The sequence below is a fragment of the Rhinoderma darwinii genome, chromosome 5 (genome assembly GCF_050947455.1).
Source record: "Rhinoderma darwinii isolate aRhiDar2 chromosome 5, aRhiDar2.hap1, whole genome shotgun sequence".
Classification (NCBI taxonomy): Eukaryota; Metazoa; Chordata; class Amphibia; order Anura; family Rhinodermatidae; genus Rhinoderma; species Rhinoderma darwinii.
In genome coordinates this window covers 240,848,279-240,875,043 of record NC_134691.1, presented here as the reverse complement: position 1 = coordinate 240,875,043, position 26,765 = coordinate 240,848,279, and the positions used below count along the sequence as shown (strand labels likewise).

Sequence of the window (26,765 nt, the reverse complement as noted above, 5' to 3'; positions counted from 1 at the left end):
GAAGGATCACATCTGGCTATGGATGTTGAGGAGGAGAAGAAGGATGAGGAAACAGGACCTGAATAGGAGCTGGATTTGGAGATGGAATCACAGGAAGGCATAGGGGACGAGGCAGCCGCACAACATGACAGTGATGGTGATGACGACGACCTTGATGATGGACAACCATGGCAGTATGGGCGGAGATGGAACCAACCGGGCCCTCTGAAACGCTGGCCAGGATGGCGAGCTGTATGCTTCGTTACTTGCGCGCTGACTGTCGTATTGTTAGCATGAAGCAAAGAGATGAGTACTGGATAGCCACACTTTTAGACCCTCGGTATAAAGCCGAGAGGGAGGCAAAATTGGCTTATTATCGAGAGAAGCTATGCAGCCAGCTTGTCACGGCTTTCAAACGGCAAACACCTGCTGCAAGCATGTCTGACCGGGGGGCCACTCTCCGCTCCCCACTGTCTCATCGTTCCACCGCCTCTGGCAGAGCTACCTCTGCAATAGGCTGCAGCAGTGGCAGCAGCAGCCAATTCAGTTTGGAAAATATGATGACAACATTTTTACATCCAATACCCCGACCTGACACACATCGTAGTCACCAAAGGGATGTTCACCATCACCAGCACCTAAACAACCAGGTTCACTCGTAACTGGACTGTGCCCTTTCTCTGTCAGAAATCCTGATCCCAGACCCAATGGACTTCTGGGTCAGCAGATTGGATCATTGGCTAGAACTGACCCAGTTTGCCATGGGTGTACTGTCTTGTCCAACATCCAGTGTAGCGTCAGAGAGGGTATTCAGCGCGGCAGGGGGCTTAGTCACCCCTAAGCGAACAAAATTGTCCGCCAACAGCTTGGAAAATCTCGCGTTTCTGAAAATTAATCAAGCGTGGATCGGTGAGGATTTTAAAAAACTCCTGTGCCTGATGCCACTGATATCGGACATTGATGCTGCTGCCGCCTGCTACTACGGGATTCTGTTCTTTTCACTCTTTTTAATGTGCCGCTGTTGGTGCTGCTACTACTTCTACCACCAATCCAGCCCCAGTGCCGTCTGCTACAAGCAGACCTGCCCCACCACAGGGCTTTGTCCTGTGACTGTCCAGTGTCTTTTATGTGCTGCTACTACTACTACCACCACCCTTGCTGTCCGTTGGCTACCTCTACTACCACCAATACACCTCCACTGCCGTCTGCTACAAGCAGGCCTGGAGGGCTTGTGAAAAGCCATTGCTTGTTGCTTTTACATCCATGTATGGATGAACCCCGGCAGGCATCTGCCAATAAAAAGGGTACATTTTTGGAGGGCTTGTGAAAAGCCATTGCTTGTTGCTTTTTCATCCATGTATGGATGAACCCCGGCAGGCATCTGCCACCATAAAGGGTAAATTTTTTGAGGGCTTGTCAAAAGCCATTGCTTCTTCTTTTACCACCTTATATGTATGAACCCTGGCAGGCATCTGCCGCCAAAAATGGTTAATTTTTGTACCTTTTTTAATAATGCATTAAGCATACAACATGCACAAGTGCAGTGGTTTCTGTTAGTTATCACCATGTTCCATCAGTTTTCCTATAGCCATACATGTTGGCGTAACTTTGACACTAACTTTGCCTTAAAGACAGCTCAAAAGTACTTGGATACACTCATGGGTGACCTAAGTGTTATACAGGGCTTCTAGGGCTTTTAAACAGTGTTATACACGATTTTTAGGGGCTTTCTTGAATTACAGGTTCGGTCAGAACTAGTTCGGTTCGAATCAAACTTTTTCATGAAATTCGGCATACCAGCCGAACCGAACTTTTCATAAGTTCGCTCATCTCTAGTTAGCATTTTGACACCAGTTTTTTTTTTTGCTGAATTTAGTGGAATTCGACCGTGAAAAGGAATATCAACATTTTTTCCACAAAAATGTTGCATTTTTCATTTTCACAATGGATAAAGGAGGAAAAAGCACCCCAACATTTGTAAAGCAATTTCTCCCAAGTACGGCAATACCCCACGTGGTCAAATGCTTTTTCAGTAGAAATGAATTAACCCTTTCAGGACTGATCCATTTTTTGCTTTTACATTAGTTTTTCCCTCCCAGCTTTCCAAGAGCCATAACTTTTTTTATTCTTCCGTCAATAGAGTGGTGTGAGGGCTTATTTTTTGCGGGAGGAGTTGTAGTTTCTAGTAATACCATTTAATGTACTGGGAAACAGAAAATAAAGTTCTTTGCAGGCTGAAATCTGAAAAAGCGGAGATTCCTCCATTGTGTTTTGGGTTTCGTTTTTACGGCTTTCACCGTGCGGTAAAAACAACAACTTAATTTTTTTCTGAGACTTAGTATAAATTTGGTATCCCCATAATCGTATTGTTTTTTTTATATATTTTCCTACTTTTAAAAAGTAAAAACTGTTTGTTAAAAAAACAATACGTTTTGTTTCACCCCATTTCAAGAGGAATCAGTGTTTTTATTTTTTGGTCGATTGAGTGGACTTATTTTTTGCCGGACAAGCTGTAGTGTTTATTAGTACCATTTTTTTTCTTCTTTTACATACAACTTATTGATCACTTTTAGGTTTTTGTTTTTTTTTACACACACATTTTATTAATCCCCCTAGGGGACTGGAACGAGCGATCATTATGAAATTTTTACAGGCTCCTGTAACGCGATCGCTGTCTGTTAGTCCCGGGTGTCAGCTGTAATACTCAGCTGACACCTGCAGAATATGGAGCAGGCGCAGCGCATGAGCGCGCTCCATATATAACATATCCACTGATATGACATTTTAATGCACAATATGTTGCGCCCAAATTGTGCCACTGTAGACAACTACCTCAATGTTGAGCGGGTTCTCCCAGATATAAAATGTCATATGTGGATGTAAGCTGGTGTTTGGGCACGCTGTAGAGCTCAGAACGGAGGGAGCGCCATTTGGCTTTTGGAGCGCAAATTTTGCTTGGTAATAGTTCTGTTTGGGGTTTTGCTGGTTTTTCAGTTTATAATGTGGGGGTATATGCAAGCTGGGCAGAGTACATCAGGGCATAAGAGGGTATAATTATGTGGTAAATAAATAATTCATAGATATGTGGCCAGTGTCGCACTGATACACACTGCACAATGTCTGTCGCTATATTCTGAGAGCCAGAACTGTAATTTTTTTTCCACCGGAGCTGTGTGAGGGCTTATTTGTTGCAGAACAATCTGTAGTTTTCATTGGTACCATTTTAGGGTACATGTTATTTTTTTTCATCACTTTTTATTTGATTTTTTTTTTTTTTACAGTATTCACCGTGCGCTATAAGTGACATTTTACTTTATTCTGCGGGTCGATAAGATTACGGCGATACCATATGTATATAGTTCTTTTATGTTTTGTGGCGCAAAAAAATCATTGATACAATTTATTTTTTGTGTCCCGATATCCTGAGAGCCATAACTTTTTTATTTTTCAGTCAAAAAAGCTGTGTAAGGGCTTGTTTTTTGCAGGACGGGTTGTAGTTTTTATTGGTACTATTTTGGGGTACATGCGACTTTTTGATCATTTTTTATTCTATATTTTGGGAGGGGTGATGACCAAAAAAAAATAAATAAATAAATAAATAAAATAAAGGGATTCTGACATTTTTCAATTATGTTTTTTTGCGGTGTTCACCGTGCGGGAAAAAATATTATAGTTTCATAGTTTGGGTCGTTACGAACGCAGTGATACCAAATATGTGTACTTTTTTTAACATTTTCATTTTTTTCCTAGAATAAAACACTTATAGGAAAAAAAGCATTTTTTGTTTTGTAACTTATAACTTGTTTTCACACTCTTATAAAACAGTGTTACTTTTTTTTTCTTTACTTGTTTTACTTTGACCTGCAGCACTGATAGCTGCTATAATACATTACACTACCTAGGTAGTGTAACGTATTATAAACGGTCAGTGTGAGAGTGTCAAACTGAAAGGAAGCTTATGAGGACCGGCCTCCGGCTGGTACTCATAGGCTGCTGTGCATGGCAGACTGAGGCTGTTGTATGGCCTCCGGTTTTGCCATGCGACTGCGGTACCTGCAATAGGTCCCCGGGAAAGTTTGTTGTAGGAACAAACTTTCCAGTTCGTTGCACAACAAACTTTCCCTGCGATCACATGATTGGGACATGAACCAATTCGGTCACGATCACGTCTCCGGGACCAGAGGCAGGGATTAACAGCGCGATCCGGGTGTCAGCGCTACTCTGAAACACCCAGATCGCGCTTTTAACACCCACTGTGAATTTACGTTAGCGCTGCACAGAGCCCAGCAAGTGCCGACGTGAATTTACTGTGGGCGGTCGGGAAGCGGTTAAAATACAGGCCTTTTTTTTTCGATGCATTTTGTACACTCTATTTGCATGTTTTTTGGAGTGTAATTAGGATTCCCATTGACTATTGGAACATTTTGCGCGTTTTATGCAACAAATAACTGACCAGATGCTTTTTTTCTGCAACGTGTTTAAAAACACTTGCGTAAAAACCACACGTATGTACTAACGGCACACTTTCCCATTGATGTAAATGGGAAGCTTAAATCAAGCGTGGACACGTCTTTTGGAACGTGATATGCGCCAAAAAAAAACAAAAAAACACTTCAAATACATGCCTTGTGAACCTGACAACTGAAAAGTCATTCACCACAGGGTCTTCCCTCTTGACTTTCATCATTCTTAGGGCTTATTTACACGAACGTGTAATACGTCCGTGCAACGCGCGTGATTTTCACGCGCCTCGCACAGACCTATGTTAATGGGGCCGTTCAGACAGTCCCTGATTGCTACGCAGCATATGTCCGCTGCGTGAAACGCATGACATGTCCTATATTTGTGTGTTGTTCACGCATCACTCACCCATTGAAGTCAATGAGTGTGTGAAAATCACGCGCAGCACACGGAAGCACTACAGTGTGATGCGCGTGATTTGCGCAATAGCAGTCAAAACTATGATTGAAAGCAGAAAAGCACCACGTGGTTTTCCGTTTACAAAAATACAAACAGTGTCATAATGATGGCGGCTGCGCGAAAATCACGCAGCCATGCATCATATGGTGACGACACAATGAGCTGTTAAGTGCCTTTTGCGCGTGCAAAATGTCGCATTTTTTGTGCGCGCAAAACGCACACGCTCGTGTAAATCCAGCCTTAGCCTTTTGGTGTGTCCTATAGCTGCCGTGATCAGCACGTCCTACCGTTATACAATCTCTCCAAAAATGGAGCTGGACGATGCTTGGCAATTTGAAGACACCTCTTCCTGGCTTGTAGCTAAAAATAGGTAGGGGGGGGGGGGTGAGTCCCCCTTTTACATTTACAGCTGAGTCAGGTTGCTTTGCTCGATTCACCTTGCTGTGACTCTGGGAAGTGCTCCCTCTGGTGGCCAACATAGGAAAACATGGTAAATTATTATAATATTTTAAATACTTCCCACCATGTGGAAAAAAAAAAAAAAAATCATTCGCAACACATTCCTTTAATCACAACTGTCCTCTGCCGTGCAATGACACATCCTGTGTTGTACATTTACAGTGCCGGGCTTTAACATCTTCACGCGCTGCAACGCAACTGCACGTCCTGCAGAGGGTTTGCTTCCCGCATCAGGATGTACAGTTGCGGAGTAGTTCCCAGCGCACACTGTCCTAACGGACAGTGTCTGGGAACCGGGAGGTCAGCTGTCCCCGACAGCAGACACTCCAGTCTTGCCAGTCAGCGGACCATCGCCACTGATTTTGGCAATTAACCCCATAAATGCGGCGACGATTGCGATCGCCACATTTGAGGGGTTTGAAGCACATCGGCAGCCCCCACAAAGTGGATTGTGGGGGCTGCCGATGCTTGTCGTGGCAATCAGAGGCCAGAAAATGACCTCCGGGTTGCCATGTACGGAAGCCTCGGAGGAGCAGCCTCCCCGGCCGCTCCTCCGGGGCTTCCTGTCAGTGTGACGGTCACGTCACTGACAGTTAGAACACATTACGCTACATAGGTAGTGTAATGTACTCTAGCAGCGTTTCAAGCCTAAATGTCCCCTAGTGGGACAAGTAAAAAATACAAAAAAATACAAAAAAAGTAATAAAAAGGTTTTTTAAAAAAGGAAAAATACAAGTTATATAGACAAAAAAAAAACCCTTATTTTCCCTATAATAAGACTTTCATTATGGAAAAAAAAATACGTTAAAAAAAGTACAAATATTTGGTATCATTGCGTTCGCGACGACCCAAACTATAATGTTGTTTTTTCCCGCATGATGAACACCCCAATAAGAAAAACCAAAAAAAACACGACACCAGAATCGCTATTTTTTGAACCCCACTCCTCCCAAAACAGAGAATACCCGAAAATAGTACCAATAAAAACTACAGCCCGTCCCGCAAAAAACAAGACCTCCTACATCTTTGACTAAAAAATAAAAAAGTTATGGCTCTCAGAAAATGGTGGCACAGAACATAAATTTTATAAAAAAAGTGATTTCATTGCGCAAGCGCTGCAAAACATAAAAAAACCAAAAACCTATATACATATGGTATTGCCATAGTCATAGTGACCCGCAGAATAAAGTAAAATTGTCATTTATAGCGCACGGTGAACGCCGCAAAAAATAAACTAAAAAACATTGTCAGAATTGCTTGTTTATGGTACCAATGAAAACTACAGATTGTCCCGCAACAAATAAGCCCTCACGCAGCTCCGGTGGTGAAAAAAATAAAGAAGTTCTGGCTCTCAGAATATGGCGATGCAAAATGTGCAGAGTGTTCCAAAATCGGATAAGATCGGGCGCCATTTGTCAGTGCGACACTGGCCACAGATCTAGGCATTATTATTTATTTACCGCATTATTATGCCCTGATGTTCTCCGCACAGATTACATATGCCCCCACATTATAAATTCAAATACCAGCAAACCCCCAAACAGAACTACTACCAAGCAAAATCTGCGCTCCAAAAGCAAAATGGTGCTCCCTCTCTTCTGAGCCTGGCAGCGTGCCCAAACAGCAGTTTGTGCGCACATCTATGACATCGCCATACCCGAGAGAACGGACTTAACGCTATATGAGGTATTTGTCTTCAGTGGCACAAACTGGGCACGACATATTATGCACTAAAATGGCATATCAGTGGAAAATTGCAATATTCACACCATCCGCTGTGCATTAACACCTTTGCACACTATGACTTAATAGCACGCTATGGTACGGGGGTTGATGTATGGCGCGGGCTCACGCGCGGAGCCCGCTCCATAAGCTGCGGTTGACGGCTGTGTATTACAGCTGACACCCAGGACTAATGGACAAGAACAGCGATCATGCGGTTACAGGAGCCTGTAAAAATAAGAATATACTGCAATACATTAGTATTGCAGTATATTGTACAAGCTATCCAATGATCGCTGGTTCTAGTCCCCTAAGGAGACTAATAAAATGTGTAGAAGAATTAAAGTTATTAGTAGTGAGAAAGAAAAAAGTTTAAAGTTAAAAAAACAAACCCTTTTCCCATTTTTCTTCTAAAGTAATGTAAAAAAAAACAAAAAACAAAAATTGCTATCGCTACGTCCGTAAAAGGCCGAACTATTAAAATATACCATTATTTAACTAGCATGGTAAACACCGTAAAAAACGTAAATAATTTAAACCAGCAAAATCGCTGTACTTTGTTTTTACCCCACGGCGAAAGCTGTAAAAACGAAAACCCCCAAAAAATGGAATCAGATTTTTTTCCTAGATCAGTCTGTAGTTTTTTTTCAGTTTCCCAGTACATTTAATGGCACTTTAAATGGTGTCAATAGAAGCTACAGTTCCTCCCGCAAGAAATAAGCCCTCACAACACTGACTGAAAAAGAAAAAAAAAAAAAAAAAGTTATGGCTCTTGGAAGGCGGGGAGTGAAAAACTAAAATAAGGATCAGTCCTGAAAGGGTTAATTAATTTCTAATGAAAGAAAATTTTTTAACCACATATGGGGTATTTCCATACTCGGGAGAAATAGCTTTACAAAAATTGGTTGTTTTTTTCGCTTTTATCCCTTGTGAAAATGCAACATTTTAGAGGGAAAAAAAAAATTGTGATATTCATTTTCGCGGCCTAATTCTAATAAATTCTGCAAGAGACCCCGGGGGCCTAAATGCTCACTTTAACCCTACAAAAATTCCTTGAGGGGTGTTTCTAAAATAGGGTAACTTGGGGGGTTTCCACTGTTCTGGTCCCTCCAGGGTGTTGCAAACGCGACATGGCACCGAAAAACAATTCAGCAAAATCCGTGCTCCAAAATCCAAATGGCGCTCCTTCCCTTCTGAGCGCTGCCATGGGTCCAATCAGCAGTTTATTACCACATATGGGGCATTGCCGTAATCAGGAGAAAATGCTTTACAAATGTTGTGGTTCTTTTTTTCCTTTATTCCTTGTACAAGTTTTACATTTCTATGCATTTTCATGGCCTAATTCCACTAAATTCTGCAAAAAACCTGTGTAGTCAAAATGCTAACTATAACCCTAGATAAATTCCTTGAGGTGTAGTTTCCAAAATGGGGCAACTTTTGGGGTGTTTCCACTGGTTTGGTACCACAAGACCTCTTCAAACCTGACAAGGTGCCTAAAATATATTCTTAAAAAAAAAAAAAAAAAAAAAAAAGGCCCAAAAGGCTCCTTTGCTTGTGAGGCCTGTGATTCAGTCCATTAGGACACTAGGGTCGCATGTGGGATATTTCTAAAAACTGCAGAATCTGGGCAATAAATATTGAGTTGCATTTCTCGGGTAAAACCTTCTGTTACAAATTTTTTTTTATTAGAATTGAATTTCGCCCAAAAAAAAAATTTCAATTTGTAAATTTCACCTCTACTTTGCTTTAATTCATGTGAAACGCCTAAAGGGTTAAAAACACTGTGAATGCTGATTCGAATACCTTGAGGGGTGCAGTTTTCAAAATGGGGTCACTTCTGGGAATTTTCTAATATATAAGGCCCTCAAAGCCACGTCAGAACTGAACTGGTCCCTGAAAAAATGGCCTTTTGAAGTTTTCTTTAAAATAATTGCTGCTAAAGTTCTAAGCCTTGTAACTTCCTAGAAAAATAAAAGGATGTTCAAAAAACGATGCAAACATTAAGTAGACATATGGGAAATGTTAACCAAATATGCAACTCAGCTCTCTACTCCCTGAAATATCTCAACAAGGAGATGAACAACCGGAGCAGGTAAAAAAAAAAAAAAAGAGGTGAAATCCTCAACACCACAAAAAACAGAGACAAAATGATAGTTTTTTACCGCTCAGACGGTTGTAGATGTACAGTCTGAAGTGTCCATCAAGGGTTTGACCTTCCCCTCAGCTAGCATGCAGAAAGAATGATCCAAATTTCCACTGGTGTGTATATCTCGCTGGTACTTGTGGTTCCACACAGAAGTGAAACTGCAGAAATGCAACTGCTTGCTGTGTATATCCTCGTACGTGATGTTCTAAATCTCCAACAAGGGAGAAAAAGGAGATAGTGCACTACCTTTTGGAAACTGCAAATTCCACGACTTTATTCCATAATTACAAAAATGGATATAGATAAAAGCATAAGATAAGCTCTTTTAACACGCCAAAATAATGCAACCCGACCCTGGGTTTCGCCCTTCTGGCTTCCTCTGGGGCATATGGGCGTGTACCATTCATGTGTTTAAATAGTTGTCAGTCTTCTTAGCATACAACAGTTTTAAATTGCTTATGTATATAAAACAGCCAATTTTAAAAACAATGATAAAATGACATGAAAAATAAAATCATTCACACAATAAGTGTAGTTTATAAATAAATTGAATAAAAAAACCTCATTTGTTGTAAAACTACGCTGCAGCATAATGAGCTCTAATTGCATGACTCGTCTATGCTACTTAACTAAAAGCTGTGTGAATAAGGTTCAATCTCTCCAAGACATATACAAAAAACTACATAGAAGTACAACCAATACGATGCATTTTCCATGATGATCCCCACATTCCTTCCACCTATATGAATAACTATGCTCGGTTATATAAAACACAACGATCCCCCTTATACAAATGACAATTTTGAAATATAGGTTATTACAACATTATGTGTTTATCTTACAATATTATATACCAATCTTACATCTTATACATGTGGGTAAAATACCATTTTTATTTTCTTTTTTCTTTTTTGGTTAGAAGGTGGCTACAAAAAAGAAAAAAAATTGATGTAGATGTGATTAGAGCTGTGATTTAGAGAACATTTTAATTCAAAGTCCAGGTTTAATCCCAAAGGGCATAGTGTTTTTAATTGATAGATCCAATAGGATTCTCTTTGGCTAATTTTTTTTTATATAATTATCACCACGCCAATGATTTTCAACAGATTCAACTCCATAGAATTTTGTTCAATTAGGATTTTTATTGTGAAACTTTGCATAGTGTGCGGATACGCTATGGTCAATTTTTCCTTTTCTAATGTTGTTGCAATGCTCAGCTAATCGTGTTTTCAGTTTTCTAGCAGTTCTTCTCACATACATAAGTCCACACGGACAGACTAGCATGTATATGACTCCTTTAGTGTCACAGGTAATAAAATTTTAGAAAACTGAAAACACGATTAGCTGAGCATTGCAACAACATTAGAAAAGGAAAAATTGACCATAGCGTATCCGCACACTATGCAAAGTTTCATAATAAAAATCCTAATTGAACAAAATTCTATGGAGTTGAATCTGTTGAAAATCATTGGCGTGGTGATAATTATATAAAAAAAATGAGCCAAAGAGAATCCTATTGGATCTATCAATACACTATGCCCTTTGGGATTAAACCTGGACTTTGAATTAAAATGTTCTCTTAATCACAGCTCTAATCACATCTACATCAATTTTTTTCTTTTTTGTAGCCACCTTCTAACCAAAAAAGAAAATAAAAATGGTATTTTACCCACATGTAGAAGATGTAAGATTGGTATATAATATTGTAAGATAAACACATAATGTTGTAATAACCTATATTTCAAAATTGTCATTTGTATAAGGGGGATCGTTGTGTTTTATATAACCGAGGATAGTTATTCATATAGGTGGAAGGAATGTGGGGATCATCATGGGAAATGCATCGTATTGGTTGTACTTCTATGTAGTTTTTTGTATATGTCTTGGAGAGATTGAACCTTATTCACACAGCTTTTAGTTAAGTAGCATAGACGAGTCATGCAATTAGAGCTCATTATGCTGCAGCGTAGTTTTACAACAAATGAGGTTTTTTTATTCAATTTATTTATAAACTACACTTATTGTGTGAATGATTTTATTTTTCATGTCATTTTATCATTGTTTTTAAAATTGGCTGTTTTATATACATAAGCAATTTAAAACTGTTGTATGTTAAGAAGACTGACAGCTATTTAAACACATGAATGGTACACGCCCATATGCCCCAGAGGAAGCCAGAAGGGCGAAACCCAGGGTCGGGTTGCATTATTTTGGCGTGTTAAAAGAGCTTATCTTATGCTTTTATCTATATCCATTTTTGTAATTATGGAATAAAGTCGTGGAATTTGCAGTTTCCAAAAGGTAGTGCACTATCTCCTTTTTCTCCCTTGTTGGAGATTTAGAACATCACGTACGAGGATATACACAGCAAGCAGTTGCATTTCTGCAGTTTCACTTCTGTGTGGAACCACAAGTACCAGCGAGATATACACACCAGTGGAAATTTGGATCATTCTTTCTGCATGCTAGCTGAGGGGAAGGTCAAACCCTTGATGGACACTTCAGACTGTACATCTACAACCGTCTGAGCGGTAAAAAAACTATCATTTTGTCTCTGTTTTATATGGGAAATGTTAACTAGTAACTATTTTGTGTGGTATTACGATCAGTTTTACAAGCAGATACGTTTAAATTTAGAAAACTACGAATTTTTGCACATTTTTTCATAATTTTCGTGTTTTTCAGAAACAAATACCAAAATTATCGACCAAACTTTTTCACTAACAAAGTACAACATGTCACGAGAAAACAATCTCAGACTCGCTTAGATAGGTAAAAGCATTCCAACATTATTACCACAGGAACACGTCAGATTTGAAAAAAAATTGTCTGTGTCCTGAAGGCCAAAACAGGCAGGGTCCTGAAGGGGTTAAGTAATTAATTGTTAAAGATGCTTTAACCCTTTCACGACTGCCATACGGCTATATATGTTCCAACGGCCGTTGCCCAGGGAAGTTGCCACGTATACAAACATTGACAGCCTTGAACGGGGTTTAATGAGTGCAGTGCTGCTTCATTGTGAGCAGCGCTGCACCCATGTCTGCTGGCGCTTTAAGATCCCGGACTGCACCCCCTCACTGTAGATAATGCAAAACCCCCTGCAGCTAGCGCTACTTAAGCTCCCTCTAGGAGCGGAATCCCTGGCCAGCTCTCTGGCCGGGGATCCCCCTCCTAGAGGGAGCCCCAATGTCTCTCCATTCCCGTTGTAAATAGCACTGCCCCCTATAGATAGCGCCACCTAATCTCCCACTAGGAGCGGAATCCCCGGTCCCAGATCGCTCTGTGCCCGGCCTTCCGCTTCTAGAGATTTTGCCCCGGATGTCACTGTTTATTTGGACAGTGACATCAGAGGCTCTCTGTAGGGGCGGAATCCCCGGCCAACACACCGACCGAGGATTCCGCTACTGGAGAAGCCCCTGGCGTCACTATCCATAAATGGACAGTGACATCAGGGGCTACTCCTGGAGCGGAATCCCCGGCAACAGCGCTGCCAATGCGGAGGCAGGGGATTCCGCTTTTAGAGTTAGCCCCCAACGTCACTGTCCATATATGGACATAGACATCAGGGGCTCCCTCTAGGAGCAGAATCCCCGACCAGATGGATACCACTCTTACAGGGAGCTACAGTGGTGCAATTTACAGGAAGTAGGTGCCAATTATAGGGGGGCTGATACATACAGGGTGTTGCGCTGCCTACCAGGGGTGTGGCGCTATACACAGTGGGTGCTATACACATGGGGTATGGCACTATTTACATGGGCACTGGCATTATATTGGCACTACCTACAAGGGACAGTGTGGCGCTATCTACAATGGCGCTATGTGGGCACTGGCACTATCTACAGTGGTATTGCGTCACTATCTACATGGGCACTGGTGGCTCTGACAAAAAAAATAAAAAAATAACGAATAAGTTTTTTTTAACGTCCATGAAAAATGGATGCCAAATGTCGGTGAAAAACGGTCAGCTGGTCGGGAAATGGATTAAAATTTGGACACATTGATGCAAAACAACCATGAAAAGCTGACAGTTGATCCGTTGTTAACTGCCCTATTTTTCACGTCATGTGAATATAGCCCTCTTATCCGCTCACAGTGTGAGCACACACACACACAAATATATAGATTAAAAAAAAAGACCAAAAAATTTTCTTCTCCACATTTTTTGTGATTTGTCTGCTCATAAAAAAAATCAACATGGAATTAAAACTAATCTAGAAAATGAAAGCATCAAGTTTTGTAAAAAACAAAGTAAAAATAGTTGATAGTCAAAGCGGTTGCAAAAATATCGTTTAAAGAACTGCAAATCAGAAATGGAAAATTTGACCTGGACACAGTGGTAGCAATGACCCTTGGTCATGAAAGGGTTAAAAACAAATTAAAAAAATACCTGTAATACTCTTCTTGGATTGTAGTTGCAAGTTGCTGGTTGTAATATTCAATATCAGTAAAATTGACCACCAAAGTGTTCCTTTCTGGTCGGATTAACTCTTCAGCTGCAGGCACATAAAGGTTTCCTCCATCTTTACCTTTGCATCTGTAATGTATTTAAAAAAAAATAAAATAGATATTAAAATAAGCAAAAAGATTATAAAATATATTAGAAATGTTCATACACATAAGAAAAAAAAAAAATCTTCAGTATTTGAACCACAGGGTAAGTGTACTGTATAAGGTCATCTGTATGTATTTGTTCAATTCCATACATTATTAATTTTTTTGAACAGGCCGATTTTTCCAGTTTTACGCATCAAGGAAATATTCTATCTAGTCAATTGCCCTATATACACAGAAAAGTGATATCAATCTGGCGCAGTTTAGTAGCATATGACAAATCTTCCACCATTCTGGGGAATATGGCAAATGCTCAGGGCTGTATTTAAAAGCTCAGTCTGCTGTAAGCAAGGGTGGGATCCGGCCGGTTCACCCCGGTTCTCCCGAACCGGTTGTTAAAATTACAGCCGGTTTGCAGAACCGGGTGTATTGGGAAGCCGGAAACCAGTCCCCTGCACTCAATTGTACCCACGTCCTTAGGGCGTGGATACATTTGAGTAGCTAAGTGCTGCCCTGGTGAGGCACATGATGCCTCGCCATTCGGCACTTTAGTGATGATGCAGTTGGGGAGATGACGTCATCGCGCCGCTGCATCGTTCCGCTGGAGGAGGACAGAGTGGGAACGGGACATGTAAGAATATAATGTGTTTTTTTTCCTTTTCCTTCTACTGTGGGCAGGGTTGGGGGCCTTACCTATATAGGGGACTATACAGGGAAGAGTAACTACATGGCACTATATAGGGAACAGTAACTACAGGGCACTATATAGGGAACAGTAACTACAGGGAACGCCACAAGGGGCTCCTATATACAGGGGGCCCCTATCTACAGGGAACACCACAGAGAGCCCCTATCTACAGGGAACGCCACAGGGGGCACCTATCTACAGGGGGCACTATACAGGGGGCCCCATCTACAGGGCCCCCCCCCCCCATCTACAGGGGGGGCGCTACAGGGGGCACTAAACAGGGAATGCTACAGTGAACGCCACAGGAGGCTCTACCTACAGGGAATAATAGAGGGGGCCCTGTATGCATGGAACTGTACAGGGGGCACTATCTACAGGGAACACTACTACCTACAGAAGGCTCTACTGGGAGCACTTTCTACAAAGGGCTCTATGGGGAGAACTATCTATAGAGGGCCCTACTGGGAGCACTGTGTGTGGTGCATTACTTTACAGTGTTTGACAATTTTATTCAGGGGCACAGTGTGTAGCGCTATTATATTTGGTGACACAGTGTATGATACAATTATATTTTGGGGCATAGAATGTGGTACCATAAGAATTTTCTCTTAGTTTATAGGTGCAGAAATGTTGAAAAAGTGAGCTTCCGAAGACATCTGAGCAGCAAATTTACTAATTTCCGCAGAAATAGGGCATGGCCAGGAGGCATCATGGAGTTCTGGACCAGATGGAAAAGTAAAAAGAACGACTAGAATCTGAGAAATAGTCAGTAGTGAGTCACTAAATGTAAAGGTTTATTCACCCTGTCACTGCTCAGTACCGTAGTCACTGGATGATCTACAGCAAGATGGTGTGTGTATCGTTTTTTTTTTGTGAACCAGCAACTCCCAGCATATCCTTACCATCGTTCTGGCTATGCTAGGAGATGTAGTTTTATGCCGTACAAATTTATATGGCAGGGGTTAAACTAAATTTGCAAATTATCGGGGGGCGTGGTCTCGGCATGTGAGGAAGAAGGTCGCATTTTCAGGAGCTCCCGCCGACCGTGATTTAACCTGTGACATTAACGCTTTCAGCGACTTACCATCATCCCGGCACCTCGCGTTATGCCCCGAGGGAAACCTCTGAAGACCGTGGACAAAAATACTCCGGCATCCTCACTGTCTCGCTTCCTACGGCCACGTATATCTCAGAAACAGGAGGAAGCCAACATGGCCGCAGCTGCATGTGGAACGCCTCAACGACCGGGTAAGACGACATCAGCCCGCTCCCACGAGCTACCAGGTGTGTCAACCTCTTATAAACCCCTGGAGAGTGCCCCGGTCACCAGCCCCAGTCCGGAGAGATCCCATGAGGGAAGTTCTTGGTCACCGGGCCCGGTCTCCCCATGCGTGGAGACGCCATTAACACGATCGGAGCTGGAGGAGGCCCTTAAACATCTCCCATCCCAGAGCTTTTTTGACACCATGCTGGAAAGAATGGAGAAAATGCAACGTACGTGTTTAGAGGAGGTGAACCGTACTGTTGAGCAAATGTGCTCTAGGGTCTCAGTCATTGAGCAACAGACATCTTCTCATGGCGACAGATTGGATAGGATGGAAGACCAACTGCGCTCACAACAGGCATTAATCCAAGCTATGACTCTGGACCATGATGATCTGGAGAACCGCAACAAGCGCAATAATGTCCGTATTAGGGGACTACCGGAGGATAAGGAAGGTCATAATTTACGCGCAATAGTGGTAGAACTGTTTAACGGTATCCTGGGAGAGCTGCCGAACAATCACATAGAATTGGATCGGGTACACAGAGCGTTGGGCCCGGTGTCAGTAGATCCAGATCGTTCACGGGACATTGTATATAGGATTTACTACTTTACAGTGAAGGAAAATTTAATGCGTAAAATGCGCACCATGGGCCAAGTGAAATTTAGGGGGGCTGAAATTCATATTTTGCCTGATCTATCAGCTCGTACACTGCACATGAGACGGGTTATGAGACCACTGCTGGATATCATCAGAGAGGCTGAAGCGACATATATGTGGGGGTTTCCGTTCCACCTCATTGTCAAGAAACAAGGCTTGGTGATTGCTATCCATTCGCCACAAGATCTACACGCCCTTTTTGTCTTCCTGGAAGTCCCACCAAGAGCCATTCCGGACTGGATTACGGCATCCTTGAATTATCGTCCTACAAGACGCAGCAGAAACCGCCCTATCGACCCTCTTCAACCCAGACCGCAGCGCATCAGACCGGCGAGGCAACAACTGCCATAGAAGGGAATCCAAGATCTGGGACTGCTTTGCCGTACTGTGGAGGCAGGATTACACATGACACGGGACTCCTTGTTCATCCTGGTGCAAATGTTCGGTTTCCTGATTTTGTGCCTAGCGGGTCAGATAATGTATCCTTATAAATGGAGTCATGCTTAAAAGGAACAGTTACCTAAAAATGTTTATCTAGTAACTAGATATTTCTCTCAGAACAAATCACGGAGCGGTCTGTACGTGGTTAGGGGGAAAGAGATAGAGTCACTCACGCAGCTGGTTAATGGGGGCCTCAGGGTTCATGATACGTCGTCTGATGGGATATGCATAGGATTATGCCACATAGTTGAGTTAGGTTTTATTAGTTGGGACTTAATGTGTAGGGAGACGTCGGTTATGGGTAATGGAGTATGTTTCATAAACACCCTCTGCGGGCGAGAGATATTTAGGGATTCCATTGCACAAGGTGAAGGAGACTTATGTGGTCATGGATGTCGTTGCAGGAGCTGGTACCTGGGGTTAGGCTCCTTATGGAGTTTGTGATCTTATGGGCGGGAGCGAGGTAGTCAGGGCGGAGAAGGGGTTTGAGATTCCTACGGAGTAGGGCTATATCTTTGTTACAAGTTTTGAAGTTGCTTCACGCCATTGATCGCCCTGGTGAATTACTAATAGAGGTTGGAAGTAGATGTTTGTGTTCGCTGAAAGTGTACTATTTACAGACAATTACACGGGAGGTGGTCTCCACTTCCTTAGATTCCTTACCAACTCTCCCCTATAGGTATTCCCTCCGAGGGGTCTCGCTGGCTGAGTACCCTCGGTTTCTTTAACTTTCCTTAGAGAATTCCCTGATTATCCTTACTTACTTATCTGTTTTTTTCTATTGTTGTTTCTTTTCTTTTCTTCCCTTTTTCTCCTTCCTTCCCTTCGGTTTCTTCCCTCGCAGCACCTGGGAACTATGAACACAGATACGAAATTGCTCTCCTACAATGTCCGAGGTCTGAGGACTCCAGAGAAGCGCTCCATGATTCTGGCTGAACTGTGGAGACATAAAACTCAGGTGGTGTTTCTTCAAGAAACACATTTCCGGAAAGATAAGTTACCACGGTTCTCCAATAGACGCTTACCATATTGCTATCATGGTTGCTCAGAGGATGCCAGATCTAGGGGTGTGAGTATTCTCATTGTACAACATGTACCTTGGATTTTCACTGATTCATTGGCAGACCCTCAGGGTAGATTTCTGTTTGTCAAGGGTACTCTATTCTCACAAGCAGTTACACTAGCTAACCTGTACTTACCAAACACGGGACAATCAGCGGCTTGGGGATGGTATGATTATAGTTGGAGGGGATTTTAATGTAGCAATGGAACCTCATCTTGACGTCTCAAGGGGCGCCTCCCATCTTCCTTGCTCTCAACTTAGCTCCATTAGGAAAACTATTCATGATCACCAACTAGTGGATGTCTGGAGGACTCTGTGCCCGGGAGCTAGAGATTACTCATATTACTCAGCAACTCATATGTTTTCCAGAATAGACTATTTTTTCATCAGTCATTTCCATCTGGATAGAGTAGTGGGGGCAGACATTCACACATCACCTTTGTCGGACCATTCGCCAATTGCGCTCTCACTCTTTCGCCCCGCCCTCACAGGCACAGGGTCGATGGAAACGCAATGAGTTTGTACTTAAACATCCTGAGGCTCAATCTGAAATTCGTCGTGAGCTGGAGCTCTACTTCGCTACCAATACTGGCTCAGTGGCAAATCCGCTCATATTATGGGAGGCCCATAAATGCTATATAAGAGGTTTTTTCATCAAGTGGGGGGCGCGGCTCAAGAGAGAGAGAGTGGCAAAAACAAGTGACCTGTTGCCAAAGATTAGCGAAATAGAGGTCAAACAAACATTATCAGACCTCAGAAACGAGGAGAGTTTTTCTGTCACTTCGGGAAGAACTTAGAGCTCTTTATGAAGTTAAGGCTAAGGCCACATTAGTTAAGTGTCGGAGAATATTTTATGAATATGCAAATAAACCGGGGAAAATTCTGGCAAATGCCTTGAGAACCCAGAGAGCCTCGGCCTATGTTCCTCATATAATCTCCCAGACAGGGGCAAAGATAACCTCCCCGAGGGAGATAGCCCGATCCTCTCGGGAATTCTACTCCTCACTATACCAATTAACACCTCATTCACCTCCCACGAAGGTAGCTATACAGGAATATATATCCTCCTCAGGTTTCCCACGACTACCTGAAGATGCATGTGACACCTTAGATCATCCAATCACTCATGAAGAAATTTCTGAAGCTTTGCAGGACACAAAAAAGGGTAAGGCCCCAGGCCCGGATGGACTGACGGTGGGTTACTATAAAATGTTCTTAGATCAGTTAGCAGATGGCTTTTTGGGGGCTCTTAATGCGATATCAGGCAGCTCGGTACCTTCAGATTCACTGAAGGCCACCATAGTGGTTATCCCGAAGGATGGCAAGGATCCCTCCTCATGTGCTAGCTATAGACCGATTTCGTTACTCAATGTAGATCTGAAATTGTTTTCTAAAATATTGGCGAATTGGATTGCCCCATTGATGACTACCGTAATTCACGGAGACCAAACAGGCTTCATCCCATCAAGGGAAGCGAGAGATAATACGACTAAGGCTCTCAACCTTGTCCATTGTGTCAACTCACAGAAGAACCCTGCTGTCATTTTATCCACAGACGCGGAAAAGGCTTTTGATCGAGTCGGGTGGCCTTTTTTATTTGGAACTTTGGAACATCTGGGTGTAGGACCTAACATGCGCTCCTGGGTGGGAGCACTGTACTTGTCGCCTTCGGCTTCTGTGAGAGTAAATGGTACTTATTCTTCCCCGTTTACGATCCATAATGGGACAAGACAGGGATGCCCTCTTTCACCCCTGCTGTTCGCCTTAGCTCTGGAACCTTTTTTATGTAAGATCAGAGGCAACGTCAATGTGAGTGGCTTAAATATGAGAGGTAAAGTTTTCAAGGTGGCGGCTTATGCAGATGATCTGCTATTTTTCGTGACCTCTCCTCACATTTCAATGCCCAATCTCATGAAGGAATTTCGAGAGTATGGCCTAATGTCCAACCTGAAAATCAACTTTCAGAAGTCGGAGGTGATGATGCTACATACTCCACATGATCTAGGGAACTCCCTACGGGCTAGTTTTCCCTTTAGATGGGAGAGAGAATCAATCAAATATCTGGGTATCCAACTGCCGGCCAATATAGATCAGACATTCCAGCTGAACTTTTTACCTCTGTTACAAACATTGAGAAATGATTTGGCTCGATGGACAGGGGGGGGGACGTTCTCATGGTTTGGGAGAGTGAGCATTATGAAGATGAATGTGTTACCCAGATTCCTATACCCGATGCAGGCATTACCAATTAAATTACCTACGTCCTTTTTTAAAACTGTATATCAATACATCACTTCCTTTGTATGGGCTGATAAACCGCCGAGATTACAGAGGAGAATCCTAGTGCTTGCCAAACGTCGTGGAGGGATTGGGCTGCCTGATGTAGAGCAATATTACCAAGCCATACACTTGACTAGGATAGTGGACTGGTGCCGCCATGCTCATCTTAAGGATTGGATAAATGTGGAACAAGGCTTTACGGACCTCCCACTAAAATGCTTGCCATGGATACCCTTGACTCATCTAAAATCCCTGAGAGATCACCCTACTATCTATTCAACACTACAGGTGTTCAGGAGAGTGAGGGGAAGGGAAGGGGTCTCATCGGCTCCTTCGCCGCTCGCGCCGGTTCTGGGGACACCAGAGTTTGAACCAGGATTATCGGAAGGGACATTTAAAAACTGGCTTCAACAGGGTCGTTTTAGGATTTGTCACTTTCGTAGACAGGCGACTTGGCTTCGGGATAGGGAACTCACTGAACCTGAGGGCATGCTGGTAGCATCACGGTGGCAGACTTTACAACTATCTCACTACTTGGCTTATATACCTACACCTGCTGCTTACGATCGCAGACTAACCCAGTTTGAAACAATGTGTTCCCAGACGGGACAGGTGAAACGAGCATTGTCTAAAATCTATGGTATACTGATTTCTCCTGTAGAAGATTTCACGCCACCGTTTATCACGAAATGGGAGCGGGATCTACAGATCTCCCTAACACAAGAACAAAAAGAGAAGGTCATGCTCCTCTCGCATAAAGTGTCTATTAGTAATGCTTATCAAGAAACGAATTATAAAATATTAGTCCCACATGCACTTCACAAAATGTTTCCTGAGGTTTCACATCTCTGCTGGAGATGTGGCAAGGAAGAAGGTACGCTACTACATATATTCTGGGGATGTGACAGTCTTCGACCCTTTTGGGCAGAAGTACAAGACATCATATTTGAAATCACGGGACTCACTCTGGGGGACGATCCGGCGTGGATTCTGTTGCATCACCATGACATCGCCGTAGGGACGTATAAGAAATCGCTGGTGAGACACTTGTTAAATGCAGCTAAAGCATGTATTCCAGCGAAATGGCAGTCCTCTGAGCCTCCATCGATTAGACAATGGCTGAAGCGGGTACAAGATATTAGGAGAATGGAGGAGTTGCTTCATCACTCTCCTGATCAAGCAGGTAGATTCCGGAAAACATGGTTCTACTGGCTGTAATTTTGTAGCTCAGACAGGTACAAGGAAATCACAGGTAAACAAGTTGGAAATGATGCTGGGAACTCTTAGAAATATTTGGTTCATAGAGACGTGCTGCGGGGGGGGGGGGGGAGAGAGCTGGGAGAGATGACTCCCCTCTTCCCTCATTTCTTTTGATCTTATTTGTTTTTCCTTCTTTTTTCTCTCTTCTTATTGTTCTTTCTCTGTCATCTGACTCTTGACTATCATCTCAGATGGTCATAGGGGGGGGGGGGGGAGGAGGAGGAGGAGGAGGAGGGTATAGGGAAATGTCGCAAAGAGATGTTAATTTATGGTACAAGTCTATCTATATTGACAATGGTGGATGTGTGAAGTATTTCAAAATATTGACATTGCTGAAAAATCTAGCGGACTTGTAGAGTTAACTGCGTACATATAACATTGTGTTCTGATTTTATGGATGTACCCTCGTCTACCCCTTTTTTCCTTCTGTATCCTTACTTTCTTTGTTGAAAATAAAAAAAGTTGAAATACAAAAAAAAAAAAAAAATTTGCAAATTATCTCTGTACGGAGCTGTATTTGTTCTGAGAGAGAGATTATCTATATCTCTTCTCTACACACGTTCAAAAGTTTAGGGTCACTTAGAAATTTCCTTATTTTTGAAAGAAAAGCAGTTTTTTTTCAATGAAGATAACATTAAATTAATCAGAAATACACTCTATTAATGTGCTAAATGACTATTCTAGCTGCAAACGTCTGGTTTTTAATGCAATATCTACATGGGTGTATAGAGGCCCATTTCCAGCAACCATCACTCCAGTGTTCTAATGGTACATTGTGTTTGCCAACGGTGTTAGAAGGCTAATGGATGATGGATGATTAGAAAACACTTGAAAACCCTTGTGCAATTATGTCAGCACCGCTGTAAACAGTTTTGCTGTTTAGAGGAGCTATAAAACAGACCTTCCTTTGAGCTAGTTGAGAATCTGGAGCATTACATTTGTGGCTTCGATTAAACTCTCAAAATGGCTAGAAAAAGAGAGCTTTCATGTGAAACTCGACAGTCTATTCTTGTTCTTAGAAATGAAGGCTATTCCATGCGAGAAATTGCCAAGAAACTGAAGATTTCCTACAACGGTGTGTACTACTCCCTTCAGAGGACAGCACAAACAGGCCCTAACCAGAGTAGAAAGAGAAGTGGGAGGCCCCGCTGCACAACTGAGAAACAAGACAAGTACATTAGAGTCTCTAGTTTGAGAAATAGATGCCTCACACGTCCTCAACTGGCAGCTTCATTAAATAGTACCCGCAAAACGCCAGTGTCAACGTCTACAGTGAAGAGGTGACTCCGGGATGCTGGCCTTCATGGCAGAGTGGCAAAGAAAAAGCCATATCTGAGACTGACTAATAAAAGGAAAAGATTAATATGGGCAAAAGCACACAGACATTGGACAGAGGAAGATTGGAAAAAAGGGTTATGGACAGACAAATCGAAGTTTGAGGTGTTTGGATCACACAGAAGAACATTTGTGAGACACAGAACAACTGAAAAGATGCTGGAAGAGTGCCAGACGCCATCTGTCAAGCATGGTGGAGGTAATGTGATGGTCTGGGGTTGCGTTGGTGCTGGTAAAGTGGGAGATTTGTACAAGGTGAAAAGGATTTTGAATAAGGAAGGCTATCACTCCATTTTGCAACACCATGCCATACCCTGTGGACAGCGCTTGATTGGAGCCAATTTAATCCTACAACAGGACAATGACCCAAAGCACACCTCCAAATTATGCAAGAACTATTTAGGGAAGAAGCAGGCAGCTGGTATTCTATCTGTAATGGAGTGGCCAGCGCAATCACCAGATCTCAACCCCATAGAGCTGTTGTGGGAGCAGCTTGACCGTATGGTACGCAAGAAGTGCCCATCAAGCCAATCCAACTTGAGGGAGGGGCTTCTGGAAGCATGGGGTGAAATTTCTCCCGATTACCTCAGCAAATTAACAGCTAGAATGCCAAAGGTCTACAATGCTGTATTTGCTGAAAATGGAGCATTCTTTGACGAAAGCAAAGTTTGAAGGAGAAAATTATTATTTCAAATAAAAATCATTTCTAACCTTGTCAATGTCTTGACTATATTTTCTAGTAATTTTGCAACTCATTTGATAAATATAAGTGTGAGTTTTCATGGAAAACACAAAATTGTCTGGGTGACCCCAAACTTTTGAACGGTAGTGTGTATATATATATATATATATATACACACACACATACACGTTCAAAAGTTTGGGGTCACCCAGACAATTGTGTTTTCCATGAAAACTCACACTTATATTTATCAAATGAGTTGCAAAATTACTAGAAAATATAGTCAAGACATTGACAAGGTTAGAAATGATTTTTATTTGAAATAATAATTTTCTCCTTCAAACTTTGCTTTCGTCAAAGAATGCTCCATTTTCAGCAAATACAGCATTGTAGACCTTTGGCATTCTAGCTGTTAATTTGCTGAGGTAATCGGGAGAAATTTCACCCCATGCTTCCAGAAGGCCCTCCCACAAGTTGGATTGGCTTGATGGGCACTTCTTGCGTACCATACGGTCAAGCTGCTCCCACAACAGCTCCATGGGGTTGAGATCTGGTGATTGCGCTGGCCACTCCATTACAGATAGAATACCAGCTGCCTGCTTCTTCCCTAAATAGTTCTTGCATAATTTGGAGGTGTGCTTTGGGTCATTGTCCTGTTGTAGGATTAAATTGGCTCCAATCAAGCGCTGTCCACAGGGTATGGCATGGTGTTGCAAAATGGAGTGATAGCCTTCCTTATTCAAAATCCTTTTCACCTTGTACAAATCTCCCACTTTACCAGCACCAAAGCAACCCCAGACCATCACATTACCTCCACCATGCTTGACAGATGGCGTCAGGCACTCTTCCAGCATCTTTTCAGTTGTTCTGTGTCTCACAAATGTTCTTCTGTGTGATCCAAACACCTCAAACTTCGATTCGTCTGTCCATAACACTTTTTTCCAATCTTCCTCTGTCCAATGTCTGTGTGCTTTTGCCCATATTAATCTTTTCCTTTTATTAGTTAGTCTCAGATATGGCTTTTTCTTTGCCACTCTGCCCTGAAGGCCAGCATCCCGGAGTCACCTCTTCACTGTAGACGTTGACACTGGCGTTTTGCGGGTACTATTTAATGAAGCTGCCAGTTGAGGACGTGTGAGGCATCTATTTCTCAAACTAGAGACTCTAATGTATTTGTCTTGTTTCTCAGTTGTGCAGCGGGGCCTCCCACTTCTCTTTCTACTCTGGTTAGAGCCTGTGTGTGCTGTCCTCTGAAGGGAGTAGTACACACCGTTGTAGGAAATCTTCAGTTTCTTGGCAATTTCTCGCATGGAATAGCCTTCATTTCTAAGAACAAGAATAGACTGTCGAGTTTCACATGAAAGCTCTCTTTTTCTAGCCATTTTGAGAGTTTAATCGAGCCCACAAATGTAATGCTCCAAATTCTCAACTAGCTCAAAGGAAGGTCAGTTTTATAGCTCCTCTAAACAGCAAAACTGTTTACAGCGGTGCTAACATAATTGCACAAGGGTTTTCAAGTGTTTTCTAATCATCCATTAGCCTTCTAAAACAGTTAGCAAACACAATGTACCATTAGAACACTGGAGTGATGGTTGCTGGGAATGGGCCTCTATACACTTATGTAGATATTGCATTAAAAACCAAATGTTTGCAGCTAGAATAGTCATTTAGCACATTAACAATGTATAGAGTGTGCCTCTGATTAATTTAATGTTATCTTCATTGAAAAAAAACTGTGCTTTTCTTTCAAAAATAAGGACATTTCTAAGTGACCCTAAACTTTTGAACGGTAGTATATATATATTTATTATACACACACACACACACATACTGAGCTTGGTTCATCATAACCAAGCTCAATACATATATACAGCACCAAAGAGAAGCTCCGAACATATATACAGCACCAGAGCCGAGCGCCGAACATATATACAGAACCAGAGCCGAGCTCTGACCATATATACAGCTCCAGAACAAAGCTCAGACCATATATAAAGCACCAGAACAAATAGCAGGTGTTGACGTTTTTTTGCGGCGGGTTCGCAGCGATTCTGCAGCAAAAAAAAATAAAAAACGCAACTCAGATTAAAAAAAAACAAAAAACAAAAAAACACCAAAACCTCTTACTTACCCAGAAGTCTGTGTTCCTCCCTCCAGCGCAGCCTCCTGGGATGACGTTTCATACCAATTACGGATGACGTCAGCCTCCTGGATGACGTCAGAGGGCCGGCCCGCTGGGATGAAGCTTCATCCCATGTGACCGGCGTGTGAAAGGTCCGTGAGAAAATAGGACATGTCCTATTTTTTCACGCTTCACTCCATAGACTCTAGTCTATGGGGGGTGTGTGATATAGCGTCCCACAGAGCACGGACGCACCTCAGACGTGAAAAAAATCTGCAGTTTTTCACATCCAAGATGCGCAATGCCCGAGTGAATCTAGTCTTCGGGTATGGCCATACTAAGTTTTTTGCAGGCAGAAAAACCTGCTTCAAAATTCCTTCAGCAATTTTGAAGCAGATTTTGACCTGCCGGTACTTTTTTTTGCTGCATTTGTCAGCCGTGGCCATTGAGCGCCGCTGGTAAAAAACGCTGAGAAAACCGCTATCTCTGCCTCCCCTTGATGTCAATGCTGCCATTATCGTTAGCTTAAACTGTAGGTTATTGCCTAGATACAATTGTAGCAAACTTTCACCTGTAAACAGTATTAGGGTAAGGGTAAGGCCACACGGAGCGGCCCTGACATGGTCGCATTGTGGCCAAAAACTGTGCTGGACCTATGTAGGCGTGGCTGTCAAATACCTTTTTAAGGGGCATTCTCTATGGGAGCCCTGGAGATAGCCGAGTGCAGTGTTCTGCTTTCTCCGATGCGGCCATAGAGAATGAATAGGGGGTGAGTTGTTGTAACCTGCAAAATTATGCGGCCATAAAGGGTGTATTAATTCATGGCCACACGATTTTGCAGAAAAAGCGTCGGTTTACCCGCATTAAATACACAGTGGCAAGAAGCTTTAACTTGACTTTTCAATGGCTGTTTTGTGTGATATCATGCTGCAGCAAGTTATCACACAAGATACAACTCGGCTAAATCCGTATGTATCCAGACATAGGTATCTGAATCGGTTTGAGGAAAAGAAAAAAAAGAAAAATTGCTTCCCCTTAAAAAAAAAAAAAAAAGGAAACCCGATGCATTAAACAGATGCCAACTGTATACTACTTGTATACCTTTTTTGAAGAATTTTGAAAATCATGCATTTACGGTATACGTCTGAAAGAGAAACTAAACTAAAGGGAATGTTCACACAGCTTATTT

The 26,765-nt window shown here is 42.3% G+C and overlaps 1 protein-coding gene across 1 annotated transcript in view; it reads right to left on the bottom strand.

Moving 5' to 3' along the window:
- LOC142652576 (maternal DNA replication licensing factor mcm6-like) overlaps positions 1 to 26,765 on the bottom strand; it is a 96,971-nt gene that overhangs the window by 68,251 nt on the left and 1,955 nt on the right. Inside the window, exon 2 of the mRNA XM_075828225.1 lies at positions 13,617 to 13,763. Coding sequence (XP_075684340.1) covers positions 13,617 to 13,763 — 147 coding nt within the window. The remainder of the gene's footprint in view (positions 1 to 13,616; positions 13,764 to 26,765) is intronic.